This window comes from Bubalus bubalis, chromosome 5 (genome assembly GCF_019923935.1).
Source record: "Bubalus bubalis isolate 160015118507 breed Murrah chromosome 5, NDDB_SH_1, whole genome shotgun sequence".
Taxonomy (NCBI): domain Eukaryota; kingdom Metazoa; phylum Chordata; class Mammalia; order Artiodactyla; family Bovidae; genus Bubalus; species Bubalus bubalis.
This window is the reverse complement of record NC_059161.1, coordinates 1,104,646-1,130,249: the sequence shown is the minus strand read 5'-3', so window position 1 is coordinate 1,130,249 and position 25,604 is coordinate 1,104,646. Positions and strand designations below refer to the sequence as shown.

Below are 25,604 nucleotides of genomic sequence, written 5' to 3'. Positions count from 1 at the left end.
TAAAAGGCACATAAATATGTAGAGGAGAAAATCTCTCCCACCCTGTCTCCCAGACAACCAGTTCCTCTCTCCAAAGAAATTTCTGTTGCTACTGTACTTTGTATCTTTCCAATTGCAATTTTTATACAAATACTGGCAAATATGACTATATCTTTCCCAACCCTTCTACACAACTAATGGCAAAGAACACACACTGTTCACAACTTTGTGGTATTGAATTGTATAGACGCACCACACGTCACTGAAACAGTCCCCAATCCAATCCACAAACCACCTTGAACACACATCCTTTTTCATGTGTGTGAGAATATACAGAGGGTAGATACACCCCAAAAATCGCTGTTAAAGGATATCTGCATTCATCATTCCGGTGAACTTTTACAAAATGCCCCCAATAAAACCTGTATCAATCCTGCGCTCAGAAATATGGAAATCAAGAGAATTTTAGATCAGAGATACTACATGAGAGATGGAAACACTACACAAAATTAGACTATTAGACTGCTACCCGTTTGGCCATAGTTTTATTATCCCTGAATAATCAAAGGCACCGCAGAGGAAAACGGTACACTCAAGCACAACTGGCGTGAACCTTCACAGGCACAGCGTCAAGGGCCTCATTCCCTTCGCAGGCGCTGAGATAAGTGCGCCAAAACCAATCAGAAGCAAAATTTCTAGCAGAACGCTCAGCACCCAGCAACTGTGAAAGGCAGCAGAAGCGGACAGGGCCCTGAGGACCCCCGGGACGTCTAAGGTCCTTCGTAGTCTCCCTGGCGGAGTCCCGCTTCCAGGGCCGCACGCCCCTTCCACGTAACTGTCTCGGAGGGCAAGCAGCAGAGAACCGCGCGGCGGTGGCCACAGGCCCGACTGTGACGCAGAGAACGCCGAGGTCCGTGGTCGCGGGGCTTCGGGATTCTCATCACAGCGATGGTCGGCCCGAAAAGGCCACTGCGGACTATGGACGGGAGGAAACGGGGCGCCTCGGTGGGTGTTCTCGACGTGAGAGTGCGCCTGAACGCGTCAGGTGAAACGCGCCCTGCGGCCAGCTCCCTACCTTGGAAACCTCCGCACTCCTCTCGAGTCGCCGCGCCTTGAGGCCCCAGGGTGCGTGGTCTCAGGGAGTCTTTGCCGCGGGCCGCACACGTGCCGGGGCCCGCGACCCTGCGCGCGGCGTCCACCCGCTCCGCCTACGCCCGTCCGCGGCGCCCGCGGTCACGTGACAGCGGTCTCGCACGTGACGCGGGCAGACGTGACGTCATCACGGCGCGCGGCCGCGGGCGCGGCGCCGGAGCCTCCGGGTCCGGGCGGCGGCGCTTGGGCACCTCCCGGGCCGCCCGCTCGCTCCGCGCCCGCTCGGCGGGCCGGAGCGCAGGTGAGTGGGCCGGGGGCGGCATCCGGCGCCCTCACCCGCCGTCGTCCCCTCAGGGCAGGCGGGGGCCTCCAGGCGTCGAGCGCCGCGACCTCCGTCTGGAGGCTGTCGGGGAGCGGGGCGCCGCCGCTGTTGTCGCCCGCCGGGAGGCGGCCCCTCCAGCGGGGAGCTCGAGGGGGCCCCGGACCAGGTGCCCTGGGGCGGAGCGCGGCCGGGGACCCCGGGAGGGGGCAGCCGCACGTGGGGCCGTGTCTGTCTGACTGGCAGAGCCGGCTCCGACCCGCCGCCCCAAGGTCCTCGCCGTATAGCGGCGTCCGTGCGGGCCTTTCTCAGTCTCCAGAGTTGAAACGAAGTTGACGGAAGGAAAGTCTTTCTGGAGATCATCTTATGCCTGCATGAACCACCTCCTTTTCTGTAAAATGGATCCTGTAGAGTGATTGGAGCGCTTAAAGAAGAGTACGCTACCTATAAACAGGAGCAGATGAGGATTTAGGGTCTCGTTTTCCCTTTTCGTATACAACTATGGTTGTGAGTTGTGGATTTTTGGAAAACATAGTTTGATTTAATTTTCTTGGATCCTTACAGAAAATTTTGGATTCCACATAAGACAGACTCTTAGTAACCTTCCAATTTCATTCCCCAGAAATTGTCCTTGAAGCAAACAAAAATAAAATAATAACTGAAGCTTGTCAAAAATCAAGAAATTACTTCTATTAATTTTTTAACGTGTAGCCTGTTGTTGAGTTCATTTAATTTATGCGTACAAGTGAACTTTACAAATGACTGGCTGTGGCCATAAAATTAGTAGTAGAGTTTTGATAGGTTTTCTATCCCAGTAATTCTCTCGTAGTATAGAAGAATTACTACAAATATTAATTTGTTAATATTGATGAATGTATACTATTAATTAGAGTAGGGAGACCTTTCTGTAGAACTTCAGTAGCTTAAGCTTGCATGGTCTCCATTATTCAGTGTAGGTGTTGGATCCTCTGGAGAGGGATAGTGGCATCCCACTCCAGTATTCTTGCCTGGAGAATCCCCATGGGTAGAGGATCATGGCGGGTTACAGTCCATAAGGTCACAAAGTGTTGGACACGACTGGAGTGACTTAGCATGCAGGCATGCATTGGGTCCTCGTTTGAAGTTTCATTTTAAGAAGAAATCCAAATATAGTTGGAAGTCATCATAAATAATTGGGTGCTTCTTTAGAAAAAGTTTATTGTCACTGATACTGGCCTTTTGCTCTAGGTTGAAGGCACAGTTCCTTTCTTGCATTCTGTTAATGAACATTTATTATACACTTGCTAGGAGAGAAAATATATATATATAACTGGGTCCCCACCCTCTATAAATATTCAGCTACTTAATTTCCTTTCGGTATTAAAAATAGTGACATCACACCTTTAAGAAATTGTATCTTCTGATTTTTACCATGAGAGAGAGCAGCCTTGTGAAGATAGGTGAGAAAGGAATAGTTTCTTTCTACTTACAGCAGAGTGTTGATGACAATCCTGTCCGGTGGTTTGGGCACTCCATGACAAGGGGAATTCAGAGGGAGGAGAGAGGAGATTTGCTCAGGGGGATTAGTGGCTGGCTTGTGTTGGTAATGCCAGGAAGGGAGTGTGCTCTGCTTGTGGATGTTTGAGTCTGATGGCGCCGCCTTCATTTGTAAAGCTAACTGAATATGTTAGTGTCCCCAGGCTTTCACATATGCTCATTGGTTTTGTTTCTTGTACTTACAGAATCCAAGGATCCCTTTCATTCTCTCTCCATATTGCTTGATGAGAGGCATTATGGCTCCCAAAGACATAATGACAAATACTCATGCTAAATCCATCCTCAACTCCATGAACTCCCTCAGGAAGAGCAACACCCTCTGTGATGTGACGCTGAGAGTGGAGCAGAAGGACTTCCCCGCCCACCGGATCGTGCTGGCTGCCTGCAGTGATTACTTCTGCGCCATGTTCACCAGTGAGGTACGTGGCGAACCGTCTCCTCACAAGTGGAGCCCACACACGTCACCTCATGGGCATCTCATTTCACTGATGAAACAGTGGAAGTTCTATATAATTGTGAATCTCTGTAGTCTGGTGTTCAGTGGCAGACTCTGGATAACATCTGCCGTTTGCGCGTTAGTTTTCTCATTTCAGAATGAGGAGTAGCAGTAGGACAGTCTCGTGGTTCTTGTGACAGTTACCTGAGAAGCTTCCAGGTGACGTGCTTAGAGCGATGTCCAACGTGCCGCAAACGCAGGTGTCAGCTACTGGGTTTTCCTTAGCAGTGTTTTATTTGTTTTCCTATTTTCTTTCTTCTAAAGTTTAACATTTTAAAGAATACAGGGGAAGAAGGAGGAGGGAAGCAAAGAGGAGCGAGAGTCCATCCTCATCCCACTCCTTCCTGCAGCGCATGGGAAGAGCAGTAGTCTTTCTTCTCCCAGGGGAGCGTTAGTGCAGCCGCAGGTGGGTGGCAGAGGACTGGTGCCTGGCTGTGTGGGCACACGAAACATCGCCAGAAAGATGCCAACTTGGGAGCACAAGCCCTTAACCAGGGAATTAGGGACAGGCTGGCCTGGCAAGAAAAAAGGTGGCGCTCACACAGTGTTAGGAAACAGGCTGCCGCAGTGGTTGCCTGGCAAGACACCCAGCGTGTGGAGGAGCTGCTGAGCCACGAGGGACGCGGAGAGCTAGCAGAGGACAGCAAGTCTGATTTTTTATTTTAAATAAATTGTCTTGATTATGTCATCTGTCTGTACTTGTACATAAGCCTGACAGACGTCGTCACGGTGATCATGTCGTGATGACGACAGTCGCCGGCTGGGGCCAGATGCTGTGTTAGACGATGGCCTGTCCCACTCACCCCAGGCACGGCTGCTGCCATCTCACTCTACACATGAGGAAGTAAGGTCTCAGGTACGAAATGCCTTACAGCTTGTGAGTGGTAGAGAGGATTTAATCCTAAGTTAACTTGGTTTGCCATTCCCTTCTCCAGCAACTTAACTTGATTCTAACTTTGATGTTTGCATCGTAAAGCCAGAGTCGTATGTGATGCTGAGCCAGTGCTCAGCCCGTGGCTGGCAGGGACAATGTGGAAGCCTGACATTTGCCCCAGTGGACCCTGTGCGAGGTGACCTTGCAGATGCGGTCCTGTACTGCCCCCCACAGTGTCTGCCGGTGAGCACCAGAGTGCTGGTGTTCAACTGGGCGAGGACAGTGTCGCCCGACTGCCAGCAGGAAGCACGGAGGACTCGTCACACGGTGTGCGTCCTGGCTTCACTCTTTCTCTGCACATCTGAAAAGAACTCCCTTTTCATTTTTTTCTCACCAGGATTTTGTAGTCTTCCTTTAAGAACTGACATCAGGCAAGAAAATGGTGAATGGTTCGCGTCTTTCTCAACTGAAGTGTAACTGACCTGCAGTACTGCGTTTGAGGTGCACAGCGTAGTAATCCGATACAACATAAGATGATCACAGTCTAGTTACCATCTGTCCCTCTTCAGAGTTATTTCAGTATTACTGACTGACTCCCCACCCTGTGCATTTCATCCCTGGGACTCATTTATTGTGGAATTGGAATTTCGTTCCTCTTAATTTCACTTTGTCCCGCATCTGTCTCACTCTGCCTGACTTACCTAACTTAGTGTGATAACCTCTAGGTCCTTCCATGTTGCTGCAGATGGCATTATTTTTATGACTTCATGACTGAGTGGTGTTCCCCGTGTGCGTGTGTCCCCCACGCATGCACTGCGTCTTCGCTCGCCCGCTGATGGGCGTCCAGGCTGCTTCCTGTCCTGGCTGTTCTAGGCAGTGCTGCTGTGAGCGCTGGAGTGCATGTGTGTTTTCAAATTAAAGGTTTCGTCTTTTCTGGAAATATGCTCAGGAGCAGTGTTTCTGAATCATGTGGGACTCTTATTTCTAGTCTTTTAAGAATCTCCAGACTGGTCTCTATACCCTTGAATTTGTTTTTAACACTAAATGATTTAAACAGGAGGGTCCAGAGACCTGGATTTTAGGTTCAGTTCTCTTAGAAATTCTGTGTGAACTCTATCGACCATCTAACCTCATTAGGTTGTCTGTAGAACAGAATGATTAAACTTGGTGGAGTCTTCATTCTCTTCCAGCTCTAAATTTCTCCATAAATGCGGTGCCACTGAAATAGCACAGGGTGAGGCAGGAGGCCTGGCTTCAATCTGTCTCTTGTTATTAATAGTGAAGACCTAGGTTAAGTCGTGCTGTTTCTCTGAAGCTCAGACCCTTTGTGTGTTAAATGGCCGTGACATCAGACCTAATTGCCTTACCAGGCTGCTGTGACCATCAGACGAAATAATAAGTGAGAGGCACTCTGAAAACCTGTAAAGCGAGTGTTCATGTGAGATACTGCAGTTGCTGTAAGTTCTTAGATAGTAAACTCATCTACGTATTTAAGCTATTTGGCTAATGGGAATGTAGGTTACTGACTAAGAAACTCCTGACATGAATGTACTTATATATTTCTGTTCATAAATACTTACAGTTAGTAAAATGTTTTTCCAAAATAATGTATTGGTGACATTTTTTGCTTTGGGGGATTTATTTTATTCTTGGCTTTGTTAGAGAATACATTTTGATGATTATTCTGGACTGATGACGGAATCAAAGTTGATAAAGATGTTTAGTTTATAATGGACGTACACTGGAGTTTTGTCAGTAATTGAAATGTCTAAACTAAGATCTAGTAAAACTTCCATAAGGTAACCAGTTTTCAGATAGTTACTGTCCTACTTAGACAAACCATTTTCTATGCTTATCTGGCCTCAACTATACTCATAGCCCCAACGATATAGTCTAGACTGAATGTACCACCAGTAATTCAGTAATCCCCAAAGAGAATCAACCCAGTATTGGAGGAAGTATCAAACAATCCAGCTGTCTTCAGTGCTGCAGTGGAACGCCCTCAAGGTGGCCAGCGTGCAGTCGCAGGACAGGTGGGCAGTGCTGGCTCATTCTGGAGGGTCTGCAGCCGGAACTCAGCGAAGTTCATGTTTCATCTGAAAAGCCCATGGACGCTAGTGGCATGCTCATGGAACTTTTGGTTCTATTCCATGTCTGCGTTTGTTTTAATACGAGAGCAGCATATTAAATTATTTACAAGTAAAATTGATATTCTCAGAAGGTGTCACCTCTGTGTGCTCTTGGGTTGCATATAGCTCCCCCATTTGAAAGTCTGCAAATATATGCTGTATTTGCTTTGCACAAATCAAAATAGACGACCTTTTTTTGTTAAAGACGTGTATGCAGTTAATATTGTTAGATCCCTTCACGTGCTTGGATGTGAGCCTCTGCCTTAACCTCGTGGAATTGCAACCGCCGTGATCTCATGCCCTTTTCACTTTCAGCTCTCAGAGAAGGGGAAACCGTACGTAGATATTCAGGGTTTAACCGCCTCGACCATGGAAATCCTGCTGGACTTTGTGTACACGGAGACCGTGCACGTGACTGTGGAGAACGTCCAGGAGCTGCTGCCCGCAGCCTGCCTGCTCCAGCTGAAAGGTACGGCTGCGGAGGCGTGTGCCCACAGCGGCCCGCAGCGTTCCAGGTCGTGGAAGTTGGGGGCACCACGGGCCTCTGGGCTAATGCCCATGGCTGAGAAGCTGAGGTTTCGTCGCAGTGTAGAGGAGCCTCCAGGTGTTCATCTCTGGCTCTTTAGTAAAGAGAGCACGTGCTTTCTGTTTGTAAAAACATGCAGGAGGGGCTAGTAGAGGCCTTTCCTTCCGTCTGTGTGCACAGCCGTCCTGTGGGGGGCATGAGACACAGTTACAAGTCATGGCCTCCATGGAGGGGCGCTACAGCAGGTTCCCCGGGTGGGTGAGGAGGCTGGGGGACCACTCACAGGGGCCCTTTAACCTTCTGAACCATAAAAATGATCTATTAAACATTGAAGTTGGCCCACAGAAGTGAAAGTGGAAGGTTTCCACAGCTCTGGCGATGGTGCCCCTCCCAGGTGCCGACCTGCGCTGACCTCTGGATCTGCTTCTGTTAGCTTCAGCCTTTAGAACACGACCGAAGGAGTGCGAGGCCTTTGCATTAGTGCCCAGCTCTGAACGAAGGCTACACTCGGAGCTTTTCACTTAGAGAAATGGGACAGTGTTACCAGCCCCTCCTGTCTGTCCTTCTTTGGCATCTTTCAGTAAGTCCTTGTGTGGAGTAGGGATTAGGTGCGTTGTGCTCAGTGACAGTTGGTTCTGTAGCGTGGCGCCCAGGAGTTTTACAGGCGCGTCTGTAACTCTGGCGGTGTCCATGAACACAGTTCCTCCTGCTGCACTTGCTTTAAGGCTGCAGCACACATCTATAAAGGCCTTGCTGAAGGCTGCAGAGCACGTAAGACAGAAACAGGATTTGCATTCCCAAAGAATGACATTTCTAAACTGATTCTTAGGCATTGAGCCAGGGTCCCTCTGATCCCACTCGGAGAGGTTGTGACCCAGGGACTGAGGCCTGTCCCCCACCAAGCGTCCTCAGGACCCCTGTCTGTGTCTGTCTAGGCGTGAAGCAAGCCTGCTGCGAGTTCTTGGAAAGCCAGCTGGACCCGTCCAACTGCCTGGGCATCCGGGACTTTGCTGAGACTCACAACTGTGTTGACCTGATGCAAGCAGCTGAGGTTTTTAGCCAGAAGCATTTTCCTGAAGTGGTGCAGCATGAAGAGTTCATTCTTCTCAGCCAAGGAGAGGTGGAAAAGCTCATCAAGTGCGATGAGATTCAGGTACCTACCTGCTTGGCATCCGCTCTCTTCAGGACTGGGCCAAAGACCAAAAGGCAAGATGGAGCTGCTGTGCTTCTGTAGCCGGGCTTTTGGTCAGGTGTCCACATTAGCGCTAAGGTTTGAGCACGTGTCCCTGAAGTTATATGCCAAATGTATTTGCATGTTTATGGGAGGGAGTTCACTTCTTCCTCAATGAAATCTGTGGTCCCAGTGGTTAAGAGTCACTATTAAACAGTATGGAATAAGCAGAAATGGGAAGTTAAGTAGATTTTTTTAGGATACGTCTCTTGTTACGCCTTCAACTTCTTTTGAAACATGCACTGAGAATGTCTCCTGTGCAGCACTCACGCCCTGGGTGCTGGGGAGCTGAGAGTGAGCAAGGCACAGTCTTGTTTTCAGGGGATTCACAGTGTTGTAGTGGAGACAAATGAAAAGACGCAAGTGCTGACAGAGTGTCGGGAGAATCACGAGCCTGTTCAGAGTAAGGAAGAAGAAAGAAGAGGAAGCTTCCGGGTCTAGATGAGATGGTAGAGGAGGTGGATCAGGAGGACCGAACAGAAGGCTGGAGACCGCAAGCAGGACGCAGTGGTCGGCACCTCTGGGCGTGGCAGGCTCTGCTGGCTGAGTTGGGCGGCGGTCCCGCCGGCCTGCGCCCCGCGCCCAGGGACACCGCCCCACAGGGAGGAGCTTGGGGGCTGGTATAGGTCTGTAGCTAAACGGGACCCCGAGTGTGCGCAGCAGGGCCATCGTGTTGCTGAGGCCAGCAGCCACCTTGGCGGCCCAGCTCTCCCGTTAGCTTCTGGAAGCACCCAGCAGAGCCTCGTTCTCAGGGAGGAGTCCTTCTGGGGCTTTGCTTCCCCGGCTGAGGAGACAGCGATCCTCAGGGAGGATCCTCTAGGGAAGCTGAGACTTCCTCTCTCTCTCTTTCACTGTCCTCAGATAACAATGAAAAATGACTGTAGATGACTGGATCCCAGAAGTTCATGGCACCTCAGTATAAACAAGAGGTATTAATATATTGGAAGGAAAGTTTAATCCTTTAAATGCTAGAAAAGGAATTTGTTACTTAAAGAAAGTCTGTAATATATTTAGTAAGCATATTCAGTAAGCTGATTTATTTTGTTAAACTGGGATTTTCATGGAACAGCAAGTCTTCAGTATATCTCTTGTCAGCGTTCACCCGACTTTGTGTTGGCGCCTCTGCCAGGTGACTTTTCTGAGGGAACTTGACTGGGGCACGTCCACACCCTTGTTTCTGACCCGGTTCACATGTGCTTCACGTCTGCCTAGGACGCTGCTCCTGTAAGGACTTCGGGGCCGAGTGTCTGTGACCTGTTCTCGCCTGTGCTCACGCGTGGGGGAGCTGGGTCCTCGCACGGGACGCCAGACTGGTGGTAGAAGGGGCCCCGCAGATGTAAGCTTCACTGCGAACACTCACAAAGTAACTAACTCCTGGCTCATTTATCAAGTATTTATTGAGTTCTTCCTGTGTGCCCAGAGCAGTTCTGGGCTGGGGATCCGGTTATGGACAAGATGGACCAAAAGCCTTGTACCCTGGGGTTTCCATTCTCACGGTACCATTCTTGGCATTTTAAAGTGTTATTAATTCTCAGAACCGTCTCCAGTTTCCGAGATGAGTCATCACCCACACTTGGCTCGAGGGGCAGGACTCGGCCGCCCTCACCTCCCGACCGTTCTGGCGACCACAGGGCAGGGAGCTGGCCGCCCCTAGTTTGTTCCTGCGTGACCAGATCAGGGAGCCCTCGTTCGAGGGCAGTGGAGACCGTGAATAAAGCTGGCTGGAGCGGAGAGGGCAGTGAGCTAGCCTCTTCAGAAGCCAGGGCTGACTCTTCTGTGCCATCTTCCTCACGTATCTGGCAGGAATGGCCTTTGCTTTTTTCAGCAAATGACATTTTTTTCTCTTTCACGTGCCAGCCAGAAGCACAGGCCAGATGTCTGACCCTGTTGCTAACTCACGCCTCCTCTGGACCATGTAAAACAATAGCACCTGAGACAGCGGAGGCAGGGTGTCACGCTGCGTAAAACAACATGGGCTTCAGAGTCACTCTGGAGTTCGGTTTTGGCTGTGGGGCATGTATTCCTAACCACTCACCTTCAGATTCCTCTCCCATAAAATGCAGAAAATAGTTGTACTCAGTACGTAGGGCTGTTCTAATGTCGGCTGATACATAAAAGAATTCTCTGTGAAAATTTATTGCGGAGAAATTTTCTCTGTGGTGAAGCATTAATGTTGGGGGCTTCTCTCGGTTTAGCTGTTTCTCTGCGATGCTTGTTTACTCTGTCTTTAGTAAGGTCAAGGATCTCTGCTTAGGATGGAAAAAGCCCATTTTCAATGGATGTATCTCATTGAAACCTAGAACGTGTCAGAGTCCAGCACTCAGCTGTTCAGAACTCTGAGCCTGTCGTCCTTGCCAAAGCCGAAGTTCAATTAAAAATCACGGCCACTCTTCTGCACCCTCCCCTGCTCCTGGTCCCTCGGCAGCCTGGGCTCACCTGAGCCCCTGTACGCTCAGTGTGCGAAGCCTGTCAGCTCTGCTATCGTCTCCGCCTCGCCGCCTTCTGCCTGTTGGGCCCAGGGTAGCCCGTCTGGGCTCCCAGCACGCAGCCCTTCTAAACCATCCTCCGTGGTCGCCAGAGTAACTTTACGAAACATCAGTGTGGTCCTGTCACTTACCTGCTAGACACCTTTTCACAGTTTGGAGGAAAATGCAGTCTTCTGGGTCAGGGTTTGCTTCTCCAGCTTGACCTTTTCCGTCGCCTCCCTCGCTCATCCCGCCACACCAGGCTCTGTCATTTCCCAGGCTGTCCAGTAGAACGTTCTGTGAAGATGGGAAGGCCCTGTGTCGGTGCTGGCCAGTTCACTGACCCCAAGCACTGGTGGCCTTGAGCACTTGTGAAGTGCGGCCCGTGGGACTGAGAAGCTGAGTTTGTTTTCCCTAGCTGCACCGCGCAGCTTGCAGGATCCCAGTTCCCAGACCAGGGATCGAACCAGCTCCCAGCAGCTGAAGCACCGTCCCAACTATTGGACCGCCAGGGGATTCCTGAAGCGGGATGTTTAGTTTTAGCTTCACGTGAATTGATGTAGACGTCAGAGCACATGGGGCTCGTGCCTGCAGTTTTGGACAGTGTGGTTGTAGGGCTTCTCCAGGCGCTTCCTATCTGCCAAGGCTAACTGCTACCCCTCCGCCAGGTGGAAACCTACGGCTCCTACAGGAAGGCCTTCCCTGTCCCGTCAGTCTGCGTAAAGAAATCTCAAGTTCAAGTCAGTCTGTCTCCAGCCCCTGGACTTTTCCTGTTTGATACATAATAACAAAGTGGGATTGTTTGTTTTTCTGACTTAAGTTATCTCCCCACTTTAAGAGGAAGGTTCATGTCTGATTTGTTCCTCCAGAACAGTTCCTGGCACTTAGTAGGTGTTTGGTAAATCCGTCAAATGAATGAACGTTCGGAAGCATTTTCTGTCCTTTCAGTTCTTGGCAGAAGTCCCCAGAATGGCTCCTCTCTCTGGGCGCTGCCACACTCTGAGAGGACCTCAGGACAGGCGGACTCCGGGGCCTGGTCCTCGGGTGTCGGTCTTGTGAGTCCCGGTGCTCACTGTACCGAGTGCTCGTCCAGGGACAAGGTTTCATATCCCGCCTGTCACATGTAGCTCAGACCTCAGTTCCCCAAAAGATTAATTATGTGTATCATCTCAGATTGCACGGCACCGTGCAGCGTGGTCGCTCAGGTGCTCATTGATGATGCTTTGCAGACTCTGCATTCCTTGCATTGTTTTAAGGGAAGTTCCTGCTCACAGGCCTGGCTGAGGAGTTGGGGAGCAAGGCTGGACCTCCTTAAACAGCACCTGTGAATAAATGTGTCCTGAGAGCCAGTTTTGAATAGGGCAGCAGGTTCCCCTTTTGCCTACTAAAGTTTCAGAAATGACCAGAAAAAATTTAGGAATGGAGAAAATTCTGAATTAAAAGCTGATTTGTGACTGATGGTCTACTAGGTACCCTCTCTCTTAGATGTTTTTCACCCAATCTGACTATAACTCTTCTCATGATCTTAGCAAGTTGTGTCTGAAACGATCGTTTCCCCAAGAGCCTGGCTGTTTCTGGGAGATGGGAGTGACTGGGGGGAGGGGAACGGAAGATGGCTCCAGAGCTCCCCCACAACGTGTCCCGCGCCTGCAGGTGGATTCTGAAGAGCCGGTCTTCGAGGCTGTGATCAGCTGGGTGAAGCACGCCAAGGAGGAGCGGGAGGGGTCCTTGCCGGGCCTGCTGCAGTATGTCCGGATGCCCCTGCTGACCCCCCGATACATCACAGACGTCATAGACACTGAGGTGAGTCGCCGGGACGGGCGTCTCTGCAGCTTCACGTCCTGCACCCAGAACTGGTTTCCTAGAGGCAGAGCACCCCCGGAGCCTGTCCCGGTCTGCCCGGGACGTGCACAGTGCAGGGTCTGTTAGGCGGTCGCCGGGCAAGTCGGGCTCCCAGCAAAAACGAGAATCTGTGGCTTCATTTAATTTTGCTCTTTGTTGTCTTTTTGTTTTGCAAGCCCCTCATTATTTTGCATAGCAGTACTGGATGATAAATTTTGTCCCTTTCTCCATTTAAAAAAATTATTCCAAAAAAAAATTTGTTCCATGAGAGGGGACATAGGTAAACCTATGACTGATTCATGTAAAGCAATTATCTTTCAATTAAAAATAAATTTTAAAAAATGCAAGGCAAAAAAGAGCAAAACAAAAAAAATTCGTTTCAAATTGCCTTGGAAAAGACACTTTCCTTGTCAAGTCTCTCTATTTTTGACTCTGGAAAGGTCAGCTTGAAAGCAGTGTGATGTGTTTCATGTCAGCGTGGCTCCTGTCGTGTTTGTTTACAAGCATTTCTTCAGCCTCAGTTCCCTGTGGGGCGTTTCCTGACTTTCTCCATGGGCCACCGGGACCACCCTGGAGACCACCAATCTGTAAAGCGTGGGTGAGGCTGGCCCAGCCCATCTCTGAAAGTTCATCACAGACACGCCTTTCCAGTCGTTGGCATCGGGGGCTTGCCAGCTGCTTAGTGTCATCTCTCAAACTCGGTCTCGTTTGTGTAACGTCTTCCTATGGTCCATTCACGTCCCCTCACCTACCTTTGAACCATGTGACGTCTATTCAAAACAAACCTTTTTAAACTCATTTCCGGAAGCCCACGGCCTCAGCCCTGCCGGCAGCCCTGCTGAGGCCCGCGCTCACTCTCCTCCCACTGTTGCAGCCTTTCATCCGCTGCAGCTTGCAGTGCAGGGACCTCGTTGACGAAGCCAAGAAGTTTCACCTGAGACCTGAGCTGCGCACTCAGATGCAGGGGCCCCGGACGCGGGCGCGGCTGGGTAAGCTGGCGTCTCGTGTGCGCTGTATCATCTTGAGCAAGGCCCTCTGCCACCCTGACCTTGCGTTCCTAGAAACCAAGGGCATCGTCCCTTCTAGTTCATGTGGCTGTTGGGAGGGTAAGAGGCGATAGGGGGGGAAAGCACTTTACAAATGTCAAGTGTTAGGCAGTGTAAGTCCCAGCTGTATTTCAGCGTATTTGGGGCCTGTGGGTTAGAGCTCTCTCAGATGCCGTGTAGTCAGTGAATCATCTGCTGCCCTGTGCCTCCCTCCTCCGGGTGGAGAGGAGGTGAGGAGGAAGCCTTGCGGGTAAGGCAGGGGTCTGGGAGGTCGGAGGCGGTGCTGTGCAGCGGGCGAGGGCCCGGAGCCGAGCCAGACGGCGGTGCCCACCCACGATTACCACTCACCGCGGGTGTGAACTTTGGCAGGAAACTTAACCCCTCGGGGTCCATCGCCAAATCTGTGAAACAAGGGTCATCACAGCTCCAGCCTTGCAGGTTGCTGTGAGAGGGAGTGCGTGCTGCCTCCGGAGGCTGTCACCTTAGTGGACAGGCCTGGGCTCAGGTCCCGGCAGCCGCTGGCTGGCCTCCGCTGGCCTGAGCTGACGCCTCTGCCTCTGAAACGAGGAGGCCAGATGAGACCATGCGTGGAAGATGCCTAGCGCTCCACCTGGTGCGCGGTCTGTGCTCACGTGTGCCCTCACTTCCTGCTCGCTGTCCCAGGAGCCTAAGCGTTTGGCAGCTTATAAATTACTCTGTGTACATGAGGTGGTGTTTTGTTGTTGTTATTTCCTGTTTTTACTCTTATCTGTGGCTTCATGCGTGCTGGGTATTAGTTGATAATTAAGCCTTTCATTCATAGATATAAGTAGAGTGATGATTTATCTCATTCTAATGGCAGAGTTAATAGGTCTATAGAAATTTTAGAAACAAAGAGAAGCAAAAAAGTAAACGAGTCATCCGTAATTCCACCACGCAGAGATACTGCTTTTTGTTGTTTTGTTTTTAAAGGGATGCCGTTCTGTTAATCCCTGGGAGATGACAAAATGTGGCTTGTGTCTCATGTTGTATACAGAGATTTATAATCAGCATGAGATACATGGAAAAAATATAAAAAGAAAATTTTTGAAAAAGATTGAAGGACTGAGTGTGAAAAATCACGAGAATATTAGAAGAAATTATAGGAAAATATTTGTATTCTGGGTGGCCTTTTTTTCTATTTTGATAAATACACACGACGTAAAATTCATCGTCTTACTATCTTGGATACATTTCAGTGTTAAATACCGTCACACAGCTCCCACGTCCAGAACCATTTTCATCTTACAGAACTAATGCTCTGTATCCATGAGACAGCAACCTCCCTTCCCTCTGTCCCCTTTTAACTAAAATAGGAAAACCTGGAGCCCTTCATGGTTACTTGACTGCATCAGGTTTGTTTTTTTTTTGTTTTTTTAATTGATGGCAAAAGGCAAAGACACGGACTGGTGGACTGGGAGAAAATACACTCGATACATACGACAAAAGGTTAGTATTTCTACTATAAAAAGAACCCTGCGTGGCAACAAGAAAAAGAGCAGTGACCTCGTAGAACGGGGCATGGGAGCAAACAGGCAGCGCCCAGAGCGCCCTGTGAGAGGGAATGCTGGGCGCCCGAAAGGTGCTTCACCCGGAGGTCTGGACGAGGTGCACACCCTGTGTCCCACCTCGGGAGTGTCCTGTGAAGCAGTGTACAGTATAGACGTAAGCACGTAAGAGTCCAGACACAGGCATAAGAATGTTTACCACAAATTGCTGATATCGAGAAGGAAATTGAGTACAACCTGCACCCCAAGTAAAGGGGAGTGGCTGGTTGAATTATAGCACGGCTGTACCATGCAACGTCAGGAAACTTAAAAGGCGTTGAGTCAGATTCACGGAGTTAATTGTGTACACTGAGTGAGGGGAGAGAAAGCGGCAAGACTCTTCCGGGTGTGTGTGTTTACCTGAGCACAGAAAAGGGTGTGTATACAGGATAAGCACTAACCCCTTCATAAAGTGAGATCGCAGGGGGATATTAACTACTAAGGCTTTGTTTCCATACCTCTGTGTTATTACCATACGCTTGTGGTTACACAGAAAATAACATAAGTATTCTCTAAATACCAGCTGAGCCAGTGAGGTGGTGCCAGGAAGCTGGCGCTCGGAGACAGGACATTCTCCTTGCTTTGGTTCCTGCTCCCAGCTCCATCACTGACTCTAGGAACTCACTGTCTGAACCTGGACAAGTCCTTCAGCGCCTCTGGATTACCACCAGCTGTACATCAGAGGAGTTAAGTCAGTCATTAGAGTTCTTTCCAACACAGAAGATACGTTTCCTTTTTGTAGAGCCAAAAGCGCCCAGCCAGCTCATAATTGCTCGTTAAGGGGCGCTACAGTGACGCTCCGTGGGGACCAGCCCAGAGGCGGCTCAGAGTTCAGCTCCTGCCCTTGTTTGAACAGGCAGCAGAAAACCTCTGCGGCTCAAAGAACTTCTTGTCCTGCCCTGGAGGGGTAAGAATGTGATTTCTGCACGCCCGCATGGTGCTGAGGTCCTTTTTTCAGAAGTCCTAGGAAGGAAATAATGAAAATATTCCCAGCTGGGTTCTTAGTTTAGCATCTCTGTGTTTCCACCTTAGCATGAACCGTGCCGGCCATCCTGTGCTCTGCCGTCCCCTTCAGGGAGGCTGCTGAGCCAGTTACCAGGACGATGGCTCTTCTGCACACAGCACAGGGCAGTGAAATGCACAGGAGTGAGCACAGCATGCCACATCCTACACGTGGGGGTTCTGTTTTCCTTACTACCCTTACCTGTTACTCTCACCAGAGATGTAATGCAGATTGCAGCTCCTGCCTCGTCACTGGCTCCTTCCTGTGCAGGTGGAAACGCAGGTCCCGAACGCATCCTTGGCGTTCCTGCCGCCCGTCTGCTCTTCCCTCCAGCAACGCACCCCAGGGCATGGGTGCTCCCCCAAAAACAGAGGTGACCAGGCACTGCTGGGAGGCCTCGGTGTCAGCAGTGTGCCTGCACACACAGTTCTCGTCGTGTGTCTTAGACACGTTTTCCTCTTCGTAAACGTGGAAGTCCAGCTTGACAGGCCCCCATTGGTTGGCAGAGAACTAACAGGCTTCCTTCTGCTCAGCCGTTTCCCCGGTTCTCCTTCACAGTAGGCAGACTGCTGGAATAATGGTCCCAGTTCAGGGTCCAAAGACAGTGAGACCCTTGGGAATTGTTCTGAGGGAGGAAGACTTCCAGGCACAAAGCAACAGAAGAAATTGAAAAGGCCAGTGTTTTTGATCAAATAAAAATCATGTACCACATTGTCATGGTCAGCGAGGAAAATAAATTCACTCCAGCCACAGCAAAGGGTTAAAGTACTTTGTAAAGAACTAAAAAAAAAAAAAGCACATAAGACAAAAACACTAGAGACTTGAGTGTATGGTTCACAGCCAGGGAGGCCTGTTAAATATAAGGGGAGAAGTTCAGCCTAACTGCTAATAAAGTCTTATTAGTGATAAATAATACAATAAATACAATTTCTTGCCTATCGAAGTATCAGAGAAAATAGGCAGTGCTACAGAAAGTAGAATGGATTGGCACCTTTAAGTGTCGGTGGGAATGTAATTTGTTTCACCTGTCTTATAGATCAAAGGATTCTTTAAGGTTCACGTTCTTCACGAGGCAGTGCTCTCATTTCTGCGTTAAAGAAACGGGGAAATGTCTCATATTCACGGACATTTATCACAGGATTCTATGTGATTATTTATAATCCAATTAGCAGCTCCTGAAATGCCTAAAGTATTAAATCATAAAGGCTTTTGTTAGTATCTTGAGAAAATGAAATGGAAACAGGCTGTGCTGTGATATGCCCCACTTCTGCCGTATAGACATTCAGAAACAGAGCTGGAAGGAGACGACAGTCTTCTGTTTTTGGGTCTTTGTGGAATTACAGATAAAGTTTTTTCATAATGCTTTTATTTTCAAGCTTTTTAACAGTGAAAATGTGCTTTATATATTACATGTTTTATAATCACAAGACGTAAAACTTATTTATCTTTTTAGCCAAAGGGCGGGTCATATGCAAGTAAGGGCGACAGTCATACCTGCTCTTGCTTTTTAAACTTTTTAAAAGGAAATCATCTTTGTGATAGAAAAAGCTACACAGGCTAAACAGACATCAGTATTGCCTAAAATTACGTTTTCAGTGTTAAAACACTGGCCTTCTTATCCTTATCAAAAGCTCTGTTGGCACTGACATGAACTCCAGCTGCAGTGGGAAGTGAATCAGTTCACTCACTTGGCAGACAGGCTTCCAGCATGGAGGCTCTTTCAGGGACGGTAATGGGCAGAGAGGCTCGGGGGCCGGTGGTCTTGGCACCCGGGTGCTCAGAGCCCTGAGCTGCCGAGCGACCCCACGCTCGCCCTGTCTGCACTCCTCTGTGAGCCGGGGCCAGCCGGAGCCTGCACCAAAAGCCTTCCTGCCAGTCGGCTGGTCCTCTGGGTGTGCAAATCATAGCTTGACTCGGTGGAGTTTGCTTTACCGTGTGGTGGAGTTTGCTTTACTCTGTGGTGGAGTTTGCTTTACTCTGTGGTGGAGTTTGCTTTACTGGGTGAAGCATAGGAAACCCCTCAGCTGTGGGTGTTTTCGCTCAGCTGCCCCTCCGGGGTCATCATGGCCTCCCCACCCATGCGCACATCAGAGGGAGAGAATTGCTGGGGGGAGAAGGTGGTAAATGGGAGAAAGCGCTGCCAAGGAAGACCCTGGCCCCCCAGCTTGGAGGAGCTTAAACATAAAATTAGTGTCTTGCGAAAGGACCCTGTGTTCAAATGCTTTGTTTGCGAAAAGGAAGTGACTGCTCACCTTGGGAGTAGGGCCTACCTACTTTACTTGGCAAGTACACAGAGAGGTGCCCTCTCATAAGAGGAGGTTAAAATCCGTGGCTTTTGTGTAGGTTATTAAGGAAAATAAAAAACATATATAAAAGCAGAATAATCAAAGGATTCCCCCATACCTGTCACCCAGTTTCAACAGTTATTGACCTGTAGCCTATGTATTCTGAAGCAAATCCCAGACAGGATAAAATTCCATCCATATTATATTATGCTTTTGTGTGTGTCTCTGAAAGATGAAACATACAACCGATTATTTACCTTCATCAGATTTAAGTACATGTTCACATTTCCGCAGTTTTCCCATAATTTATTTTTCTTTGTTTTTGAACACTTCAGCTGCTCCAGTCAGGATCCAGACAAGGCTCACATGTTGCATTGGGTTCATAGCTCTCTTTAGTCTCTATAAAATCCACAGGCTTTTCACTCCTGCTTTGGTTTTCCTTTGCAGTTTATTTGTTGAATTTCCCATGATCTAGATTTTATTGACTACATCCCAGCAGTCTCATTTAACACGTTTTCTGTTCCCCGTGTCTCCTGTAAACTGGTGGTTAAACTAGACTTGATCAGTCTTGATAAAATTTAAGATTCAGCTTCAGTTTTGTGGCGCAGGCTCTCCGCTGGCGATGGTGGCGCTTCCTGCCGAGCGGTTTGTGTCGTTCCCCTGCCGGTCGTGGCAGCCGTGACTTGCCTGGGGGCTTGTCTGTACTTCCTGTCAGTTTAAAGGTACTCTGTTTGGTCTTTCCGGTCCAGGTCAGCTAAATGCTCTCCTGAATGTCCTGAAATGCCCCAGCTAACTTCTCTACAGTAGAGCAGCCACACAGGGAGTTTTCTCAAAAGAAATATTATTGGAATATTATCCAGAGAAGTCCCTAGGGGAAAGGGGAAGACACAGAAGCTATCAAAATGCCTCATTTGGTAAGATAGTAGAGAAAAAGACTCCCTTTAAAAGTCTAGCCTTATGGTCGGTTACCTGGCAGTTTTGATGAATTAACAGGACATGTGGTCATGGAGTTGGCTAATTTGGAAAAATTAAGGTCATGGAAAAGATTTTTAAATTTATTATTTGGTTCCTAAGCCACATCTCTCAAATTTTGGGAGCCAAGGTTAGGAGAACATTCTTTGCCATCACAAAAAACTCCCGTTTTGAGTTTTACAGGGTGAGAAAGGCAGGGAGCTCCTCCAGCCTACCCTTAGAGCCTGTTGTGGATTCAGCTGGAACCGTATAGATGGGTTTATGAGGTGTAGGGTGTGTTCAAGCTTCTCCTGTGGACAGAGGAGCCTCACGGGCTGCAGTCACGGGGTCACGAAGAACCCGAGACGACTGAGCACGCGCGGCGTGTTCAGGCGTGCCTTCTGGGCTTTAATGTTGTCTGGAAACTCGTGTCGCCGAGATTCGGGTTCTCAGGAAGCAGCAGTTTGCTGCTGGGCAGCCCTGTGGAGGCCTCCCGTCTCGGATGGCTCCTCCTGGCTGCGCGGGGCAAGGCGCCTAGTGCTGTCTGCACTGCCCCGTCCCTGTGGGCAGTCAGCCGGCAACGCGGGAAAACGGCCTCTCTCCTCGCTTGTCCTCAGGAGCCAACGAAGTGCTTCTGGTGGTCGGCGGCTTCGGAAGCCAGCAGTCTCCCATCGATGTGGTGGAGAAGTACGACCCCAAGACGCAGGAGTGGAGCTTTTTGCCAGTAAGTTGTGATGGAACCAGGCCCAGGGAAAGAGCTTAAATGTCCGCAGTCCCTGATTCCGGGTGGTAATTAGCCCAGCCCTCAGAGTGGAGAGGCCTGGTCACAGCAGCGCGTCCTGACAACAGGCAGTTACAGTAGTCGGTTGTTGACTGACTCGGCTTCAGGAGTACCTGCGGCCCTGTGTGCAGTTACACTCGGCTGGCCGCCGCCATTCCCACGCCTTCCCCGGGCCGCCCGAGCGGTTCGCAGGGTGCCTGCCCCTGCCCTGTTAACCTGAGCACGGTGCTCAACTGTGCTGGACTGAGCTGGTGTCTGTGGGACACAGGGTCTGTGTCTCCTTCGGGGTTTCTGCTTCAGTGCAGTAACTGTGAGAGACGTGGGGGTCTTTTGGTCATTTCTCATGACCTTTCAGGTCGTTGGGTCCTTGCTCTTAGGGAGCAGTGCGCTAGTCTCTTCCTGCTTCACGGAAGGATGTTGGTCTTTAGCGCAGCGCTTATGGAGTGGGAAGGAATCGGATACTGAGTAAGGGAAGGACGGTAGATCCTCCGGAAGCCTTAGAGATAGATGTACAGAAGGCACTCATCAGTAAGAGCATCAATGAGCAAGAGGCTTTCGTCCAGTGGCCAGGCAGCAGATAAACCGCTGCTCAGAGGGCTTCACAACCTCAGGCGAAGCAGCAAGGTGTGGAGGGAAACCCAGGAAGGACCACAAAGATGGGGCCTGAGACCTGCCTGGCTAAAGTGGCAAAGGCACCTCTTCTCCCCCGAATCCTAGAGCATCACTCGGAAGAGACGCTATGTGGCCTCGGTGTCCCTTCACGACCGGATCTACGTTATTGGCGGCTACGACGGCCGCTCCCGCCTCAGCTCCGTGGAGTGTCTGGACTACACGGCAGACGAGGATGGGGTCTGGTATTCGGTGGCGCCGATGAATGTCCGGCGCGGCCTGGCTGGAGCCACCAGCCTGGGAGGTAGGCTGGTGCACGGGGCAGCATGTGCGCTTCGGGGCGGCTGGGTCGGGGTTCACAGCTCTCTGTGAAGTACGGAGGCTGCTGGCGGGGTCAGTCGCGCCTCTCTGCTTTCGGACACTCCCAGGCGTCTCAGTGCTGACGCTGGAGCTGGTAACTCGGGTCCCAGCGCGCTGGGGGGCAGCTGGCCCCAGTGGTAGTTTTGCAAACTCCCATCTAGGGAGTGTTTCCGAAGATTCCATCTTACTCTGTTCTTACATGTCTTAACTGTGCTGTCCTCTTTAAGAAAGACTTAATTGATTTATCCCTTAAAAAAAAAAAAGTTGTTCTTGCCTCCAGGCATTTGGAAGAGTTGTGGGAGATTTGTAGAGAAGGAGTCGTTAGAATCCTCTCAGTCTCTTAACAGCCTGTGACTCCTTCATTCTGAGCAGATATGATCTATGTCTCTGGGGGCTTTGATGGAAGCAGGCGCCACACCAGTATGGAGCGCTATGACCCGAACATCGACCAGTGGAGCATGCTGGGCGACATGCAGACGGCCCGGGAAGGTGCCGGCCTCGTGGTGGCCAGCGGGGTCATCTACTGTCTAGGTGTGCAGGGTCTGGGACGGGGCGGGGGCGGGGCGACTGAGGGCAGCGGCCTCGGCGTGGGGTCCCTTTCACCAGAATTGGCTCATAGACTTCCTCCCCCTAAAAGCCTGGTCTGTCCCAATACAGTTTTCACTCACTGGGATTCTCCTTTCCGTGAGAGCAGAAGACGGTGCTGTCAGATTTCTCTCTGGAGCCCTTGAGGGAGAGCTGGAACTAAGAGCATCAGTGAGGCCCTCGAGAAAGGCAGGCCGGGAGTGGGCATCAGGACTGACCATTCTTTCTGGAATGGTTCCCGTTCTGTCTTTCAGGAGGATATGACGGCTTGAATATCTTAAACTCAGTTGAGAAGTATGACCCCCATACAGGACACTGGACTAATGTCACACCGATGGCCACCAAGCGCTCTGGTAAGACCAGGCAGGTCCTGGGGGCAGGAGGTGGAGCTGTCAGACGTTGCCTGGGCAGGGGCTGCAGGCCTGTCTTACTGGCAACCTAGGAAGCGTGGGTCAGGGCCATTCTCCTTAGTGCCTGTGTCCCCTAAATACAGCGGCATGAGACACAGCCCAGACTCTCACTGGGTTAGTGTGAGAGCAAAGCCTCCTTGCCTTATCTTTTTGCACCCGAGTCCCTCCCTGCATCCTAGCCTCCAGCCCAGCTCTGTGCAGTGACACGGGCTGCCTGAGGGAGTGTGCACGTACAGGAGTCAAGGGGGTCTTCCTGAGCCCTCAGGCTGGGGTAGAGGAACAGAGAGCCCAGCCTCCGGGTACCGGATGCTCCAGACCCATCACAACCCCTCTCCTCTCTTTGCCTCTTTTTTCCACTCCTTTTCTCATGACTAGGGCTGGGCTCCGAGTTAATGAAAGCGAGATGACAGCCAGGCGAAGAGGGTGCAGGTGGGCGGCTGTGCTGGACTGGACCCTCCAGGCTGTCTGGCCCTCGGCCACTCGGGCTCACCCAGCCGTCAGTCAGGGTTTTGTTTCTAGGATTCAGATCCTCAGCTCAGCAGCCTTCATCTGCTGTGCCCTTTCCTCCCCAGGTGCAGGGGTAGCCCTGCTGAATGACCATATTTATGTGGTGGGGGGATTCGATGGTACAGCCCACCTTTCTTCTGTGGAAGCCTACAACATTCGCACCGACTCCTGGACAACAGTCACGAGCATGACCACCCCGCGGTGCTACGTCGGGGCCACGGTGCTTCGGGGGAGACTTTATGCAATTGCAGGGTGAGGGGTAAATCTGGCATCCAGGGCCGTGTGGTCTGATGCACGTGTGTGGTGGAGACAGGGTTTGGTTCCGCAGAGAGAGGGCCCCATGGCAATCTTAATGTGGGGCCGTGTGGGAGGGGCCTGGGCGGGGGCTTTGTGGGGCGAGGCTTGTGGGGAAGGGGCGGTGGGCGGGGGCCTGTGGGGAGGGGCTGTGGGCAGGGGCGGTGGAGGTGCGCCTTTCTCCCTCACTGCTGGCCCCCTTCACCCTCAGCTACGACGGGAACTCCCTGCTGAGCAGCATTGAGTGCTACGACCCCATCATCGACAGCTGGGAGGTCGTTACCTCCATGGGAACTCAGCGCTGCGACGCCGGCGTGTGTGTTCTCCGAGAGAAGTGACTGGGCAAAGAGACAGTTTGCAGAGAACCAAGGGTCCTTTCCAGAATGTCTGTTTCTCAGAGTGGGGAGGGGATTACAGGCTCAGTGCCGCTGCTCTGATTACGATTATTTGACACGCCCTGGCGTTGGGGGTGTCCCCGAGGAGGGTGAGCCGCAGACACTCGAGGGCGGAGGCCGCACCCTGCGTGGGTATGATCGGCCAGACTCCTGTCTTCCTGGCCGCGGGGGCACTTGTTCCTCACCTTTAACTTAGTGTGCGCTCCAGAGAATATACCTTTAAGTTGTGCCTCGTGTGCTGTGAAGAATTAAGGTGAATATGAACTCCAAGGTGTGGGCAGTATCCAGCCTCGATGGTTGGAAGGGTACCAACTCTCTTGCTTTTCCAAGAACAAATCTCTTTCCTAGTCTACAGGTAATAGGGGCAACACAGTTCAGTTCTGGAGGAAAACGAGGGAAGAGCTCTGTCAAAACCTCGGGGGCCTCAGGAGTTGGGGAACTGGGTGTCCAGTGCAGGAGGGGAGCTGGATGCGGTGGGGTGTGAGGGAGCCTGCACCACCGGAAGGCTGAGGGGCCCTAGACACGGAGCAGCAGGGCCAGCGCGTGTTAGCTGAGCAGCAGTGCAGGAAAAGGGTCCCAGACCGAAGTTCGTGTGACTTCACCATTGCCCTGCCTGCCGCCGCGCCTGTATCCCAGGAAGGCTTTCCTCTGCCGAATCAAGGACTGCTTTCTCCGCTGTTGCCCCCCGCACTGTTTAGGGGGAGGGGAGGAGCGGGGGTAGCAGCCGCCTGATGACTCCCCTCGTTCTTGTAAGGGCACACTTGTGCTAAGGAGTCGTTTTTACTGCTGTGTTTTGTACATGTTGTCTTTTCTTATTAGAACACCCATTCCCTGCCTTTAGCCTGGATCTTGCTCATCCCAGGACGGAATAATCAATGACAACTGAAATCCATTTGTTAGTTTCAGTACCGCCTGTCCTTCTGAACTCCTTCCAAGGCTCCCCTGTGCTGTGCAGTGACCTTCCTGCTCGGAGGATTGGGAGTGTGGGGACAACATGGTCACCTAAACAAGGATGCGCTTTCCCTTTGTTCTGAAATTCCTTTTTTTCCTCTTTCCCTGAGTTGTATTGACCTAAAGTTCATTTTGTTTGTATTTTTTTAAGAAAATATTAAAACAACAACAACAATGGTCTCAAATGCCTGTGTTTGTGGCAAACCAGCACCATCTTCCAGACATTTCGGGGGACAAGGCATAGGGACCTGCTGTAGGTCTTGTCTCTTCAACCCGTTCCCTTGTGTGTTTGCCACTAACTCTGCTGTGTCTCTGTTAGACAGCTGAGAGGTCTCCGGAGACTCATCAGCACGAGGTTATCTGAGTGGCATATTCATGGCCTCCCCTCACACTTGGACATGACTCGGAAACCACAGGGAACAAAGCGGAGGCAATCTTGGGGTAGTTTTTTACCCGCTTGAATTTTAGGGTTTTAGTCGCCCCAGTCCTTTTCCCATTTCCTTGGGTTTTGTGCCACGTGACACAAATAGCTATGCAGAAGGCTTGCAAAACTGCGAAAATCCTGGTATTTCCAGAGCAGAGGGAAGGGGGGCCAAAGGGGCTCAGGAAAGAGGCCTGCCAGCCTTTGCCTAGCAGATGGATTGTGCCTGCTGATCACACCAAGCTTGTGACCATTCTCGGGGAGGAAGAGGGGAGGCAGGAGAGGGGGGACGAAGAGCGATGGCCCCAGGCTATCTTCACTGCTGACTTCTGAGTTTCAGACCAGTTTCCCAAATAGTTCTGAGAAGAGTGTCACCTAGGTAAAGCTTTCTCTGACTCCCCAGATAGAATTACTCCTAACTGGTGCTTCCAATTTACTTTGTTCCGTGGATTGTCTTTATCAAATGTCCTTGGGTTTGTGTCTGTCTTCCTGTTCAGACTGTGTTCTCCAGTACAGACTGCCTATCATCATAGTATGCTCATATTCTATAATTGTAGAATATTGTAGTATATTCTATAATTGCTTAGCAAAGATTGACTTAATGAAGGACAAAGAGAAGAAGAAAAACATGCCGACCAGGGTGGTTGGGTAGACGAGACATTCCTCACATGACTTGGCTCCCCTTTCTATTCCGCTTCCCTTGCCACCTCAGGAAGACGGCGCCCGCCACACTACAGCCAGTAAGCTAGACGTCTTAAGACTAACCGGGGAGAATGCGAAACTGGAACGACCCAGAGCAGTGGCTGCAGGCCATGCCTGGATCCCGAGCCCCGGAAGGTAGCCCTTCCGACCGTACCCCCATAGGGAAGCGCTTCAACACCGAGTCTTGCCTCGCAGTGAGTGGTCAGTGCGACCCGAGCAGAGAGCAGCATCTGCAGCTTCCAGGCACCGG

General features: G+C 50.8%; 1 protein-coding gene and 1 long non-coding RNA gene across 5 annotated transcripts; one reads left to right on the top strand and one right to left on the bottom strand.

Moving 5' to 3' along the window:
* Nucleotides 1-507: 507 nt before the first annotated feature.
* LOC102399865 lies at nucleotides 508-1,210 on the bottom strand. The gene is made up of 2 exons (XR_329294.3): nucleotides 1,055-1,210; nucleotides 508-955 (listed from the first exon to the last, which is right to left on the bottom strand). It is a non-coding gene; the product is annotated as an uncharacterized LOC102399865 (long non-coding RNA).
* Nucleotides 1,081-24,406, top strand: KLHL12 (kelch like family member 12). 4 transcript variants are annotated; one of them, XM_025285284.3, is made up of 12 exons: nucleotides 1,081-1,372; nucleotides 3,112-3,345; nucleotides 6,741-6,894; nucleotides 7,887-8,104; nucleotides 12,301-12,450; nucleotides 13,364-13,478; nucleotides 19,957-20,063; nucleotides 20,838-21,033; nucleotides 21,462-21,620; nucleotides 21,929-22,027; nucleotides 22,657-22,843; nucleotides 23,097-24,406. In XM_025285284.3, exons 2-12 carry the CDS (start codon nucleotides 3,151-3,153, stop codon nucleotides 23,221-23,223), a joined length of 1,707 nt encoding a protein of 568 aa, XP_025141069.1. In that variant the 5' UTR covers nucleotides 1,081-1,372; nucleotides 3,112-3,150; the 3' UTR covers nucleotides 23,224-24,406. The 4 variants fall into 4 exon arrangements, with proteins under 4 accessions (XP_025141069.1, XP_025141071.1, XP_006078513.1 ...); XM_025285286.3 differs by lacking the exon at nucleotides 1,081-1,372 and adding an exon at nucleotides 1,405-1,559; XM_006078451.4 differs by lacking the exon at nucleotides 1,081-1,372 and adding an exon at nucleotides 1,585-1,825.
* Nucleotides 24,407-25,604: the final 1,198 nt, after the last annotated feature.

What these genes read in the sequence shown, in the direction of transcription:
- KLHL12 (XM_006078450.4), top strand. An exon ending in GCGCCATGTTCACCAGTGAG is followed by an intron (nt 3,346 to 6,740) that starts GTACGTGGCGAA and finishes TTTCACTTTCAG; the next exon opens with CTCTCAGAGAAGGGGAAACC. An exon ending in AGGAGTGGAGCTTTTTGCCA is followed by an intron (nt 20,064 to 20,837) that starts GTAAGTTGTGAT and finishes CCCGAATCCTAG; the next exon opens with AGCATCACTCGGAAGAGACG.